At 38.6% G+C, this 14,584-nt stretch overlaps 1 protein-coding gene across 1 annotated transcript in view; it reads right to left on the bottom strand.

Annotated features, from left to right (window-relative positions):
• The window catches only part of Vps13b (vacuolar protein sorting 13 homolog B), a 467,803-nt gene that overhangs the window by 398,875 nt on the left and 54,344 nt on the right, over positions 1–14,584 (bottom strand). The window contains 2 exon segments of the mRNA XM_038343548.2: positions 3,084–3,265; positions 13,562–13,686. Coding sequence (XP_038199476.1) covers positions 3,084–3,265; positions 13,562–13,686 — 307 coding nt within the window.

Below are 14,584 nucleotides of genomic sequence, written 5' to 3'. Positions count from 1 at the left end.
AAAATGTTTGTCCTAACAACCAACAGATAGTAAAAGACCAGAAATGCATCTATGTTATTTAAAAAGGAAAAATAAAAGGGCTAAAATTAAGAATGACCAAGAAGCACACACAGTAAAAATAAATAAATAAATAAATAAAAATAACAAATCATTTCTAAATAATGAAAATAAATGTAAAAAGGGTCGCCATCAGAAATATAAAAAGAACGCACAAAGTAGTAGAAAATGTCTGAAAGCCATAAGGGAATTGAAATCAAAATATAAAGCATTTCCAAAATTCAAAACAAAAGGATAATCCGCACATTAAAAGAGCAAAAACCTCTGACATTTTTCAATTGAAGATATGTAAATAGCAAATTTATACATAAAAATGTGCTCAGCAGTGTTCCATGGAGCAAAAGAAAATCAAAACCTCAAATACACCACTTTATATCCACAATGCGAGCTAGCACCAACTATACAGATAAAGATGCGGAAAGGTGTTGAGAGACTGGCAGACCATCACACCTGCCATAAGACTGGATAACAGTTACAATATTGGAAAGCTTGGCAGTGCTTCAAAAGATTAAATACAGTGACTTCCAGATCCAACAATTCTACTCCGAGAAATACACTTTGGAGAAATGACAATATGTATTTTATAAACTTGTATGATAGTTATGACAGCACTTCATAACAGCTAACACATTAACAGTCAAAGATTTACCACTGATGGACAAATGTGAACACACACACACAATGGCACTTACAGCAGGCATGGTGCCTGAGTGTGTTTCACAGGCTCCAGTGTGGCAAGGTTAAAGTGGTGAAACCATTAAGAAATGGAGATTGAGAAGTAGAGAAATTGCTCAGCGGTTGAGAGCACTGGCTGCTCTTGCAGAGGACGCAGGTTCAGTTCCAAGCACCAACATGGCAGCTCACAACTGCCTTGAACTCTATCTGCAGGGGATCAATACCCTCTTCTGGCCTCCTCAGGTACACCCCACGCACATTCAGGGAAAACACTCACACACATAAAATAAATAACCCTTCTAAAAAAGAAATGGAGACCAAAGTATAACAAGCTCACAAGAAAGGCTGACTTCAGGTGGAGCTGATTCTTACAAGTGCGTCCAAGTTAACTAAGGATGAAGGAGCTTCTCCTTGCTGCACTAGAGAACTAGCCACAGTCCCTTGGACTTCTCTCAAACACACCCAGAGGGGCCCTTGACAGAGTCAAGCAGGACATTCCTCCATATTGAAACCTCTACCCATAAAAACTGAGCAAAACAATCTCTTCAGATTGTAATGAACCTAAATTTAGGTATTTTGTTGTATTAATACAAAATGGATTAAGTGATGATACATTCTATACTACACGTAAACTCTGAAAATGGTATGCTGAGAACTTAGTCACACACACAAAAGTGTCTTATAGATTCTATTTACATAAATTTAAGAGTAGAAAAACTCAAACAGGCAAACACTAGATTAGTCTTTGACTATGGCTAAAAGGATTAGAGGGGTATGCAAAAAAAAAAAAAATGGTTCTTTTTGGGGCTGGAGAAATGGCTCAGAGGATAAGAGCACTGACTGCTCATCCAGAGATCTCGAGTTCAATTCCCAGCAACCACATGGTGGCTCACAACCATCTGTAATGGGGTCTGCTGCCCTCTTCTGGCCTGCAGGCAGACACACAGACAGAATATTGTATACATAATAAATAAATAAACAAGCAAATAAACAGTAAGAATGAATGAATGAATGAATGAATGAATGAATGAATGGTCTTGCAATAAAGTGAGCTTACCTGGACATGGAAACTGAGTGAGAGTATGAATATGGTATCAATGTATTCTATAAGGGTGGAATACATTAAACGTAGTTTAACCCCTTCTGTGAGGTAGAGAGGGCAGAAACAATCGGGCCATGAAGCTGAAATGCAGGCCCTGGTTGATGTGAGCAGAAATGACAAAATGGCAACCGTCAAAGTAGCCGTGCCAGTGGCCAAAGAGAAGACAGGGGCTGAAATGCCTTCACACTTGCAACCCCAGCACTCGGAGGCGATGGAAGTGGGACCCCAAGTGTGAGGCCAGCCTAGGCAGAGGGGACAGAAGACAGCACAGACAAGTGTCCTCCTGTCCTCATGTCATCCTGCCATGCGATGCCGTCCACAGTGAGTCAGATCCCCAATTCCCAGTCCTTCTCACAGAAAGAGCTCTAATTAGAAATGCCTTGATACGAGAAGCTTCTGAAACTTCCTCTAAAATATATCACATTTAGGCAAAAAGAGAAAATGTTGACCGACATAAAAAATAGTAAACTTCATGACCTTTCTTGTAGCATAATTACATAAAATTATAAATAGCAAAAGAAACTACAAAAACCACATGGAAATTGAAATTTTGATTTGCAATGACAAGTATGTCACTGAAGATAACAGTAAATAAAAAAAATTCCTAGAATCAAAGAAACTACAACAGCAAAGGTGGTTCTCAGAGAGGATATATATGTACATACATGCATATATATATATATGAATAACTATATTAAATAAGAAAGAACTAAATAGCATGCACATGTAACTAAGGTCTTAGCAACACAAAAACAGGTCAAACCCAAACTCAGAAGTTGGAAAGAAATAATAAATGTCAAAAATTAATATAAATAGAGGATATTTTAAAAATAATCAGTGAGGCGAAGAAGTGGCTTTAAAATGATGTGCAGGGCTTGCAAGCCTTTAGCCAGACAAACTGAAATAGAGAAGACAAATTAGCGAGGGAAAAGGGTGCACGACAACAGATACAGATAGGAAGTGAAGGATCATTGAAGAATTCTTTTAAAAACTCCTATTTCAATAAACCACAAACTCCAAAAGAAATGGATCAGTCCCTAGACAGACATGACCTAGAGAATCATCAGAACAGAAACACCAGAGCATCCGATGTCCAAGAAATAAGTGGCTTAAAAGAATGTGGTATAAATGTCAGTCAAGTTACTATTTATTTTATAGAAATATACCGTGTTAAGCATATCAACACAGGAATTTAAATATCAGTCACCTCTGAAATACATTTTCCTTATGAGGAAAACTGTGCTTTTACCTGTAGTTTGGAAGACTTCATTCATCAAAGCTTCATTCACTGTTGAAGAGCTGCTATTTCCAATATGAGCCCAACTCTGATATATTGCTTGCAGCAAAAGTGTCTGTGCTCTTGTTGCTTGAATTGTGAGATTTGGCAGTTCAAAAATACCTTCAGTTACAACAGTCTGAGATCTTTTGGTCCTATACACGCAAACAGAAAGAAAACAATACAAATAACTAAGTGAATAGCGCTTATATAGAACATAGTAGAGAAATTAGGCTACATTGAAAGTGTGTATGCTATGCATGTGTGTACATATATATGTACATGCGCGTGTATATGCTCGTGTATGTTTATACATGTGTACATGTGTGTAGACAGTAAAGCCAGAAGCCAATATCAGGTCTTCCTCAATCACTCTACACACTTTCTGAGACAGCCTCTCACTGAACCTGGGACTCCCCACTTTGGCTAGACGGGTGGAGTCTTCCTACCACAACCCCCACCTTGACTCCACTGCCATCAGGGAAGCTGGACAGAAAAACATTCTACACTACTAACACGAGTAAAGAATACAAACAATACATTGTGAAAAATGTATCACGAACCTAAGACAATGTACTTTCATCTCAACAGAGTCCTGGGCAGGGGAATACAGCAAAAGCCATGCTCCGAGAAGAACCCCTACTATAACATGAGTTATAGTTATTACAGAGTGGATACTTGGTACAAGTGGGACTTCAGTATCTCAGAATAAAAATATCTACTTTATACTTTAACTTTCAAACCATCTGATGTCACATAAAATGGTTCCTAATGGATTGCACAGAGTTAAATAAAATGTAAAAATACGCAAATACAACAATTATTCTACATTTATTATTTCCCAAAGCTGGAGAGTAATTCTTCAGATTTATTATAAAAAACATACTTTGCACAAGTCATTTTTCTATACAAACAAGGTAATCTTGCCATACATACATACATACATAACATTTTGAAGGCTTTTTCAGTTATACCAACTACAAACACAAGTATAGTTTACTACACTCCTTTTAAATTAATATTTAAACTAAAATAAAATGATACAATGTACCAACTACTGTTGATGTAACAATATCAACAGGAAAGGTTTTTCTCTTTCTTTTGTCGTTTAATTATATTTCACAGGTTAGCAAGCTAGGGGAAGTAACAAAGGTCTGTGTTTCTTATTACCCAGTTCACCAAATCGTCATGTTATATACTATCTTTACTTCAGAAAATATTTAGAGATCAATAGATTTTACAACTTACAGCTACTTTGGGACTCTTTAATATGTCAATGCAAATAAACAATAAAAGTGTGACTTTTCCTTGTGATTGATACCACTACACATTTATTTAAACAAAGCAGCTTAATACAAAATCATACAAAAGCATCTAACAAGATCTGGAGTCCTCTTAAAATATCACTAAGCTGCATTTTAAAAGTTGTATTGGTTAATATAAAGTCATAAATTTGGTAAATGCCTAGGGTTTATATTCAGAAATTATGGTGTATATATATATATATATATACATATATATATATATATGTTCACTTTACAGAATAGATTTTTCAAACTATCAATTCAAACATCACTCTCTAGGGAAAAATAAATCCTAGAGTAACTAGTGGGATAAACAACTCATTAAAACTCAACTTGGACAAACTCCAGAATAAATTGAAGGAAATAGAAACAAGTAGATCTTAATTGCATAGTAGCAAATACTTTAAATGAATATACCCTAATTACAGACTGATTTGTCATTTCCTGGCAAATTGTAATAATATAGAGACAATCAAATTTTTGTGCCAATGCAATTTCTATTTTTAAAAATTCTTGCTTTCAATACATAACAAGAAAATTCAGAAGTGTGGTTCTTACTACTACTGGATGCAAAGAAACTGTAAGGAGTCTTCCACATGTACCATTCAGGCACAATCAGCCATTCTCTTTAGGACACACTCCATAGCCATTGAAAAAATATTTGCAGCAACAGCTGGACATAAAGATTCCTACAGAGTTCCCAAATACAAACTTTGAAAACACAGATTGGTTCCCAAAATTTATTTTTATTATTGCTCACATCCTGTACAATAAAATAAGATTAGGTCATTATTTTCCAAAATTAAGTTAATAAAAAACCTTACTAGCTTATGAGACTAGGTAAAACATGGAAAATTGTGGGGTTTTTTTTTACAGAATGGTTACTTAACTGACATAACATTTCATACTCAAAATATAATCTTTTAAGTTCTTTCTAAAAATTAAATGATAGGTTAAATGAAAGTGTATACTCTCTACTCCCAGTCCACTTCACTATCCCATATAACCACTTTCTGAAAATGAACACACACAGACCTCTGTGCGCCCACCATGTGCACTGCAATGATAACAGTTTGGAAACGGATGGACATGTGCTGGCCTGCTCCTCCGACTAAACTCCATCAGAGTTAGAATACATGTTCTTCTCTGTGCTCTCTCAACGCAGCATGGAGCTACACTGCAAGGTCAAGGTCCGGGCAGAGCTTCTGAGCACCCTGTAACCAGCAGGGCCAGCGCTAGCTAAGGACACTGTGGACACCGCATCCTGTCATGTTAAGAACTGGTGCTTGGATAGCCGAGGAGAGGGCGCCTGAACTGGCCTTGCCCCATAATCACACTGATGATTATCTCGAATATCACCACAGAATATTCATCTGGCAATGGATGGAGATAGAGACAGAGGCCCACACTGGAGCAATGGACTGAGCTCCCAAGGTCCAGTTGAAGAGCAAAAGAAGGGAGAAGATGAACAAGGAAGTCAGGACCGCGAGGGGTTAGTCCACCCACTAAGACACTGTGCCTGATCTAATGGGAACTCACCAAATCCAGCTGGACTGGGACTGAACGAGCATGTGATCAAACCAGACTCTCTGAATGTGTCTAACAATGGGGGCTGACTGAGAAGCCATTGATAATGGCACTGGGTTTTATTTCTACTGCTTGTGCTGGCTTTTTGGCACCCTAGTCTATTTGGATGCAAAGCTTCCTAGGCCTGAATGGAGGGGGGAGGGCTGCCAAGTACAAACTCCACCAACCTCAGACTGTATGCTTCACTGAGTCACTGTCTCTTCCCCGTTATATTTCTCTCTCTACTCAGGAATGTCGCTCCTGCCGTCACTTGCCTAGGCCGGGATTAAAGGCCTGTGATCCCAAAAGGGCTGGGATCACCTCTGTGTGAGCTCTGTTTCCTTTTAGACAGATTCAGTCTTGTGTAGCCCAGAATAGACTCGAACTCAGAGAGATTTGTCCGCCAATGTCTTTTGACTTAAGTAGTTCCAGGAAATTATCAGCTGAACCAGAGAGAGAATTGGCTTTGACTGAAGAGAAATTACTGAAGGCACATGTGGATCATGTAGAGCCGAATCTCAACTGCATGCTGGTCATATCACCCTCCAAGCATTTCTCTACAGGAGTTTTAATGCAGAGGGAAGATATTATCTTAGAATGGATCTTTTAGTACATAAACCAAGTAAAAAATTAAAAAGTTATGTGGAAAAGGACTCTGAGTTAATTCTAAAAAGAAAATTGAGATGTCATCAATTAGCAGGAAAAGACCCAGAAGAAATTATAGCACCTTTTAATAATGATGAAATAAATTATGGGAAGCAAACCCTGGCAAAAGATTGTAATAATTTTTTGGGAGAGATTAACAACTATACCAAAAGCAATAGGATTCAACTTATAAGGAAAACTAACTGAATCCTTCCTCACATTGTACAGGAAATATCAATAACTGGAGCCCTACATTCTATACTGATGCAAATAAATCAAAAAAGACAGGCAATAAACCAGACTTTTTAAGTAAAGTGGATCAAAGCCTTATGATTCAGTCATCACAAATTATTTGTTATTCTCATGATAAGGGCTTTTAAACCTCTCAACATAGTTAACAATTTGCAACATGCAAAAAGTTGTTTTACATATTGAAACCACTGAATTTATACCAGATGGTACAAAATTGACTTTTTTGTTTACTCAGTTACAAAATACAATCATGAATAGGAATCATTGCATATTTATAATACACATCTAATCCCATAGGAGTATGCAAGGTCCTCTAGAACAAAGTAATGCAGAAATCGATCCATTATTGATTGGAAATGTGCTGAAGGCCTCAGAATTTCATAAAAACCATCATATCAATAGCAAAGGTTTAAAAGAAGACTTTCCCACCATGTGACAACAAGCCAAGGAAATTGTAAGGAAATGTCCTACTTGTTCTTTATACAACCAAACACCACTACCTGCAGGAAGTAACCCAAAGAGTACTCGAAGGAATGAAATATGGCAGATGAATGTATTCCCCTTTGTGGAATTTGGAAAATTAAAATATGTACACCACATCATTGGTACCTATTCAGGTTTTCAATGGGCAACTATTTTGAGTTTGGAAAAGGCTGATTCAGTAATCACACATTTGCTAGAAGTTATGGCCATCATGAGTATACCTGCACAAATAAAGACAATGCTCCAGCATATGTCTCTGTAGGAGGTCCTGATGTGGGAGAGTCTTCTGTTTGTGTTGATTTCATTGGTTAATAAAGAAACTGCCTTGGCCCATTTGATTGCCCAGCCCTTAGGTGGGCGGAGTAGACAGAACAGAATGCTGGGAAGGGAAATTAATAAATCGCCATGCCTCTGCTCTCTGGATCAGACGTGATGAAGCTCCGGCCCAAGATGGATGTATGCTAGAATCTTCCCGGTAAGGCACCACTTTGTGGTACTACACAGATTATTAGATATGGGTTAATCAAGATGTGAGTAAGAGGCTGAAACTAACAGGCCAGGCAGTGTTTAAATGAATACAGTTTGTTTGTTGTTATTTCGGGGCATAAGCTAGCCAGGCAGCAGGGAGCAGGGCGGTGGGAACGCGGCCCACAGCTCCACACTACAAGGTCCTTCTGTATTTGTGTTGCTTTCATTAGGTGAATAAAGAACCTGTTTTGGCCTTTTGGTAGGGCAGAACCTAGATAGGTGGGAAGACAGAACTGAATGCTGGGAGGAGGAAAGCAGACAGAGAGAGCTGCCAGGAAGTCGCCAGGTCAGAGATGCTGAATCTTTCCCTGTAAGCCACGACCTCGTGGTGAAATACAGATTATTGGAAATGGGTTAAATCAAGATGTGAGAAATAGCCAATAAGAGGCTAGAGATAATGGGCCAGGCAGTAATTTAATGAATACAATTTCTGTGTGGTTATTTCAGGGTTAAGCTAGCATAGTTAAGTTATGCTGCCTACTCCTTCTTACTACATCTCTAAGCAAATTAAACAGTTTTTTACTTATTAAAATACAAAGCATATTACAGGTATAACACACAATCCTACAGGCCAGGCAATTATAGAAAGATCAAATCAAACACTAAAGGATATTTAAATGAACAGAATGGAATAAAGAACCCCATACACAGACTACATAATGTTTTATTAACTTTGAATTTTATAAATGCTAATAAGAAAGAAACAACAGCTGTGGAGAGATACTGGATGGTAGAAAAACTATGGAATTAAATCAGACCATGTACTTTAAAGATGTACTGACCTCAGAATGGAAATCAGGACCTGTGTTAACAGTGGGGAAGGGGTTTTGCTTTTGTTTCCACAGAAGAAGAAAAATTATGGATCAAAATTAATAAAGACTTGAATTGAAGAAGAGACACCTCTTAATCAGAAAAGATGGTAATAGTTCATCCAACATCATGGCTGTTTAATTCAAACTAACCTATAAAACTAGCAAATGCTTTTCATTTGATCAGAAATAACATGCCAAAAGACAACCTTCCCAAAATTAAGGTCAGAGAAGAGTTTTGTTTCTGTCTTTTCAGGAGAATAAAGAAATCTAACTCAGGAATCCTAAGACCACTGGACAACTGAGACGTCTATTAAAATGAACAAATCATTCAGAAAAAAATGTGTCAAGAAAAAGAATAAATTGGCCTATTGGTATATCACATTTACAACATGAAAAATTTCATAAATCTTCCCAAATGCTTGTTTTTGCTGTTCTCGACATATAAAGCAAATAGTCATTGTGTAGTCCCAATCCAGTTAAAGATTAAAGCTGGCTTTGGAGTTCATGTGTGGCTCTCTCCTTCTCTAAACCTAAGCATGCTTATTAAAGTGCAATTCAAACTTTTTTTTTTTTTTTTTTTTTTTTTTTTTTTTTTTTGGTTTTTCGAGACAGGGTTTCTCTGTAGCTTTGGAGCCTGTCCTGGAACTAGCTCTTGTAGACCAGGCTGGCCTCGAACTCACAGAGATCTGCCTGCCTCTGCCTCCCGAGTGCTGGGATTAAAGGCGTGCGCCACCGCCGCCCCTAAAGTGCAATTCAAAATCTCTGTCTCATGAGAAGAGCCACCTGATATGGGACAGAAGAAAAACAAATATTTAAGGACTACTTTATTGCCACTAATCTCATAATCCAATGGTTTTATATTGGCTTTTTAACAGCTTTTCTTGGGGGATAAAATTTATAAGATTAATATATATTATAAACTTTTGGTTATGACATTAATGGTCATATAGAATACTAGCTAAATTGAGAAAATGCTTCAGTATCTTTCTATACATGATTTCGGGTTTGAGTTTCTATCAGTTTCAGCAGTGTACCATGACCATGCTTTACAGCGACCTTTGACATCTCCAGAAAGAAGATGGGGCCCCACAATGAGGATTCCTCCAGGACTATGTTACCACCACTAAGACTAAAACATACCACCTAAAGATCAGCTTTACTACAACAGATAGACGACAGATGGCTCAGAACAATCGTGGCAACCTGAGATGATCTAGCCTCACAGACATCCTAGCCAGGATGTTGGACAAGTCCTGTACTTTCCCATTATGCAGAGACTGGACAACAAATGATACCACTCTGAGGACATAACAGTTAACCCAAAATTTTCTTTTCAGGATCCCTAAAGATACCATCACCCCCAGACAGCCAGAAGCAAATTTAAAAATATGCCACCCACATTCGCATGAGGTGGGATAGGTGACTTTTGGTCATTCAGGGTGTTATGGATATTTTTCATTGTTTAGGGGGTTTGGTTATATATTATTATTGGTTACAGTCAGTAGGAAAGTTTAACAAAGGATATTAGATATTAGATCATCAAAACAAGACACAGTTCTTGTTTTCAAAAGAAAAGGGGGAATGGTAGTACCTAATTTCACTTTCTATCCTAATTTGCACTATCAAATTATCTGTAATGTCTCTCAACCTTTTACACTTTACACCTCTTTAGTGAGTTTCTTTTCTGAATCTGTTAAAAAAGGAAAACTATAACTATTTAGTATTCAGTTACCTCAGAGACCCAAGAAAGAAATATCAGATATGATAGGATAAAAAGGTAGATTATAAAAGTCTACTCTGGAAAGTAAAAAGGGAGGATATAAATATGAATTTAAAAATTTATAGATAAAATGGTAGTTTTTAATCTACTTCTAAAAAGCAACTACTAGCTTTAAATATTTTACATTGGACTTTTAGACATTGTATACAAATTTTGTATATTAATATAAATTTGAGATTAATTTTTGTTAAAACATACTACACATACATTTCTAATCTTGCTCAAGGAATTATGCCTTTACAGCTCATTTAACAATGCAATGCAAATTTATAGTCCTTGAAAATTATTATTACCCATTGTTTAGGATAGTAAGGAAATGCAGGTTAGTAATTAGTCACCTATAATAGTTGAATTTGTAGTCACATTAGGTATGTTCTCAAGGTCAAACAAAGATATATTTTAGATAGACAGGTCATCTTTAAACACTTCATATATCTACAGAATATGATACTTAAGATGTTGAAATAACATAGGCTCTATTTCATGACAATGAGACATGTCTGCTCCTGGCAGCACCAATCTACTTCAGATAAGATGCTGAGCACCGAAGAAACTCCACAAGAAGTTTACTTTCTTTGTAGCAAAAGAAAGTCACTGGGCAAGAAAATGCCCTTGCCTCAACTGCTGGCAGTGTGCTGTCCTAACCGGATAAGCAGGACACAAAAGAGAATGACTGCCACAATTAAGACAAGGTGGAACAGCTCTTCAGAATATCCTGCTTCAGAGAAAAGTCTGTTGGATATTCTAGATCTGTAGGCTAAAAATGGATGCCTCAACATTTCAGAGGAACTTTGGGTGACTGTCCAGGCATCCAGCTGTTTGTCATTTCTCACAGTTTTTGGAAGTCGCTTGCTTGCACTTTCTGCTTACTCAGGTAATAGTATTTCTTTCTTGGGTCTCTGAGGTAACTAAAGACTAAACAGTTATAGTTTTCCTTTTTTAACAGATTCAGAAAAAAAAACTCACTAAAGAGGTGTAAAGTGCAAAAGGTTGAGAGACATTACAGATAATTTGATAATGCAAATTAGGATGGAAAGTAAATTAGGTAAAACCTTTCAAATTCATCAAGATAGGATAGATATGGACTATTTTCTCTGAATTTGTCAAATGCAAATAAATATGCTGCCAATGTATATGGTATATATTGTACAATTGTTGTATATAGTTTTCTTATGCTTATTGTATATAGTTTTTCTTATATTGTTTATAGCCTTCTATAAGGGGGATATACATAATATGGGGAAAATACAGTGATATAGTATTTGTGTTTTAATAAATAAAGCTTGCCTGAAGATCAGAGGGCAAAGCAGACACACTGGTCAGGCAGTGGTGGAGCACACCTTTATCACTGGTCAGCCAAAGAGACTGAGCAGTGGTGGTGGTACACATCTTTACTCCCAGCACTGAAGATGAATTTATAATGGAGGAGACAGGCTTCAGGTCAGTGTGATTTCTGAGAGCAGGTCACCCACTTCAGTCTGAGGTGGAGGCCAGAGCCGGAGGGGCTGGCGGCTTTCCTGTCCTGCTCTTCAGTTTGAATCCCAACATCTGTTTCCAGGTTTTTATTATTCATGCGATACCTTACTAATTTCACCATCAAATGTACATCATTAAAGGAACATAGTATTTCAGAGAAAGACATCCACAGTGACACATCAGGGCCACGTCTGAGTCAGTAGTCCTGATGCTGCCAGGGTCTGTGCTGGTGTCCAACACTCGTGTAACCACCTGTCCCGGGTGGCCTGGGACTGGAGACCTGGCCCTGCCCCCACTCAGCAGAAGAGCTGTGCAGGGTCCCCAGGACCCTCGGTGACTGTGCAGAACCTTCCCTCCATCGCCAGCCACCATAACACAAGAAACGGCCATGCAAGCTGAAGAGCTGGCCCCAGTCCTCACCTGTCCTGTCTGTGGAAGAGCTGGCCCCAGTCCTCACCTGTCCTGTCTGTGGAAGAGCTGGCCCCAGTCCTCGCCTGTCCTGTCTGTGGAAGAGCTGGCCCCAATGGCATGGGTGAGGGAGACTGGGCCTCACCACTGCGCGAGGGACTGGTCCTGGTGGAGGACAACACTGACCAGCTCATTCACCACCCAGGCCCACACCCAGGACTTTGAGTGAGCCCATCCCAACATCTACCTCATCTATGACCTACTGGAACACGTGAACCACAGCCACAGGAACTCCGTAACACTGGGTAACAGCAGGAGATCCCAGAGAAATCTCACTGAGGGTCCAGTACTGATGGTGTGCACCTGAAGCCAGAGGCGCTGAACAGACCAACAACTGACTGCTATGAACATTTGTGAGTAAAGCTCTTTGGACAAAAGGGTCCACTGTGCCACACTGCAGCTCCCAAAGCCACTATGAAAAATGAGCATGTGATGGAGAGGCGGGAAAAACAGAGGAGGGAAGTCATTAATCTGTTTTGTTTTGTTTTTCATTTTAATTTTCTTTTGTGGGAAGAGGTACAGTGATAAAGGATGGCCATGGAAGGACAGGGAAATAAGTGGGATTGGGGCACACGATGTGAAATTCCAAAAAAATCAATTTAAAAAATTACATTAAGAAAAAAAGATTTTCATTTTCTTAAGTTGTAGGCAGACTTTTCTTTCCTGCCAGCCAGTTCCCAAATAACCACATGGAAACTTGTTAATTATAAATGTTCAGCCAATAGCTCGGGCTTATTACTAACTAACTCTTACAACTTAAATTACCCTATTTCTCTTAATCTATGTTTTGCCACTGACTCATGACTTTACCTGTCCTCCAGCATGTCTGGCTCCCTCGGAATTTCCTAGTAACTCTCCCTTCTTCTTCCCAGTGTCCTCTGTGGCTGGAAATCCTGCCTAGCTATTGGCCGTTTGGCTTTTTATTAAACCAATCAGAGTGGCACGTCTTCACAGAATACAAAAAGATTATTCTACAACATTAGGTCTCAATCAAAATATAATTTCAATTGTTTTCAAAAGTTTTGTATAAAGCTAATACCTGAGCATAAAATAGACATGTTTGGATTTTTTTCCCATCCACAAACTATAAAAATAAAAATGAACATAAACCACAGAGTTTAACCAGTCCTTACTTACCAGAGAGCAGGGAGTTTCAGAAGTTTCCCATACAGGGCAGTGCTGAAAGAGGGGATAATTGGTACAGGCAAGCAGTAAGATCCACTGTGAGTCAAAGATGTCAGTCCTGCCTGGAAACCAAACACCTGAGACAACAGAGCACAATCAAACTATTCAGAGCTGAGTAAGCAAGGTGAGACATCTCATCAGCTGCACAAGAAATATGCTACCATGTTTGTTCTACTCCCCAAATGAAGCGCCGAGAAAACATGTTGTTCTGTTTGAGATAGTTTGGCAACAGTTACATTTCAATACTTTACACTTAAACTTATCTGAAGAAGTCCAAAATTATTGTCTTTGGTGTTCTACCGTTTTACATTACGCATATATAACTAAGGAGCACTAGTGTATCAACTGAGAAACAGGGAAGTTCTTTAATCTTTCTCATGAAGTCCATCACATGGAATCCAGTGCTTTTTATTTTTGGTATAAAACTAGGTCGCCAAGATGACTCATCAGATTAAGGGGCTCGCCACCGAGCTGCCCTGTGGCTCAGCAGAAACATCGTCAGCGCCTGTCCTTTCAGCACCACACGGGACCACGTGTGGGCACGCCTGAAAGCAAGCACCTCTGCCCACTGAGACACCGCACTGACCCAAGGTGTGTATCTGAAAGGTTTTTAAGTTTGGGCTGGAAGGACTGGGGAGGTGGTTTGCTGCACGAGTATAAAGATCTGACTTTGGTCCCTAGCACCCAGGGATAAGAGCCAGCCACAATGACACATGTCTGTAACCTAAGTCAAGGGTTCACTGGTCAGCCAATCCATGAGCTGCAGGGACAGCAGAGACCCACTATCAGGAAATCATGTGCAGAGTGATAGAGGACATCTAATGTCAACCTCAGCTTCAGAGCCACGTGGACAAGGGTATGTATTCACACATATGTATGCATGCATGCCACTAAACAAATAAGACATATCTTTTATATCAAGAAATTAATGTGAGTCCAACAAGAAGAAACTGACTAAACATAACTACATTAAAG

This window comes from Arvicola amphibius, chromosome 9 (assembly GCF_903992535.2).
Source record: "Arvicola amphibius chromosome 9, mArvAmp1.2, whole genome shotgun sequence".
NCBI lineage: Eukaryota > Metazoa > Chordata > Mammalia > Rodentia > Cricetidae > Arvicola > Arvicola amphibius.
This window is presented reverse-complemented; position numbering and strand designations above follow the sequence as displayed.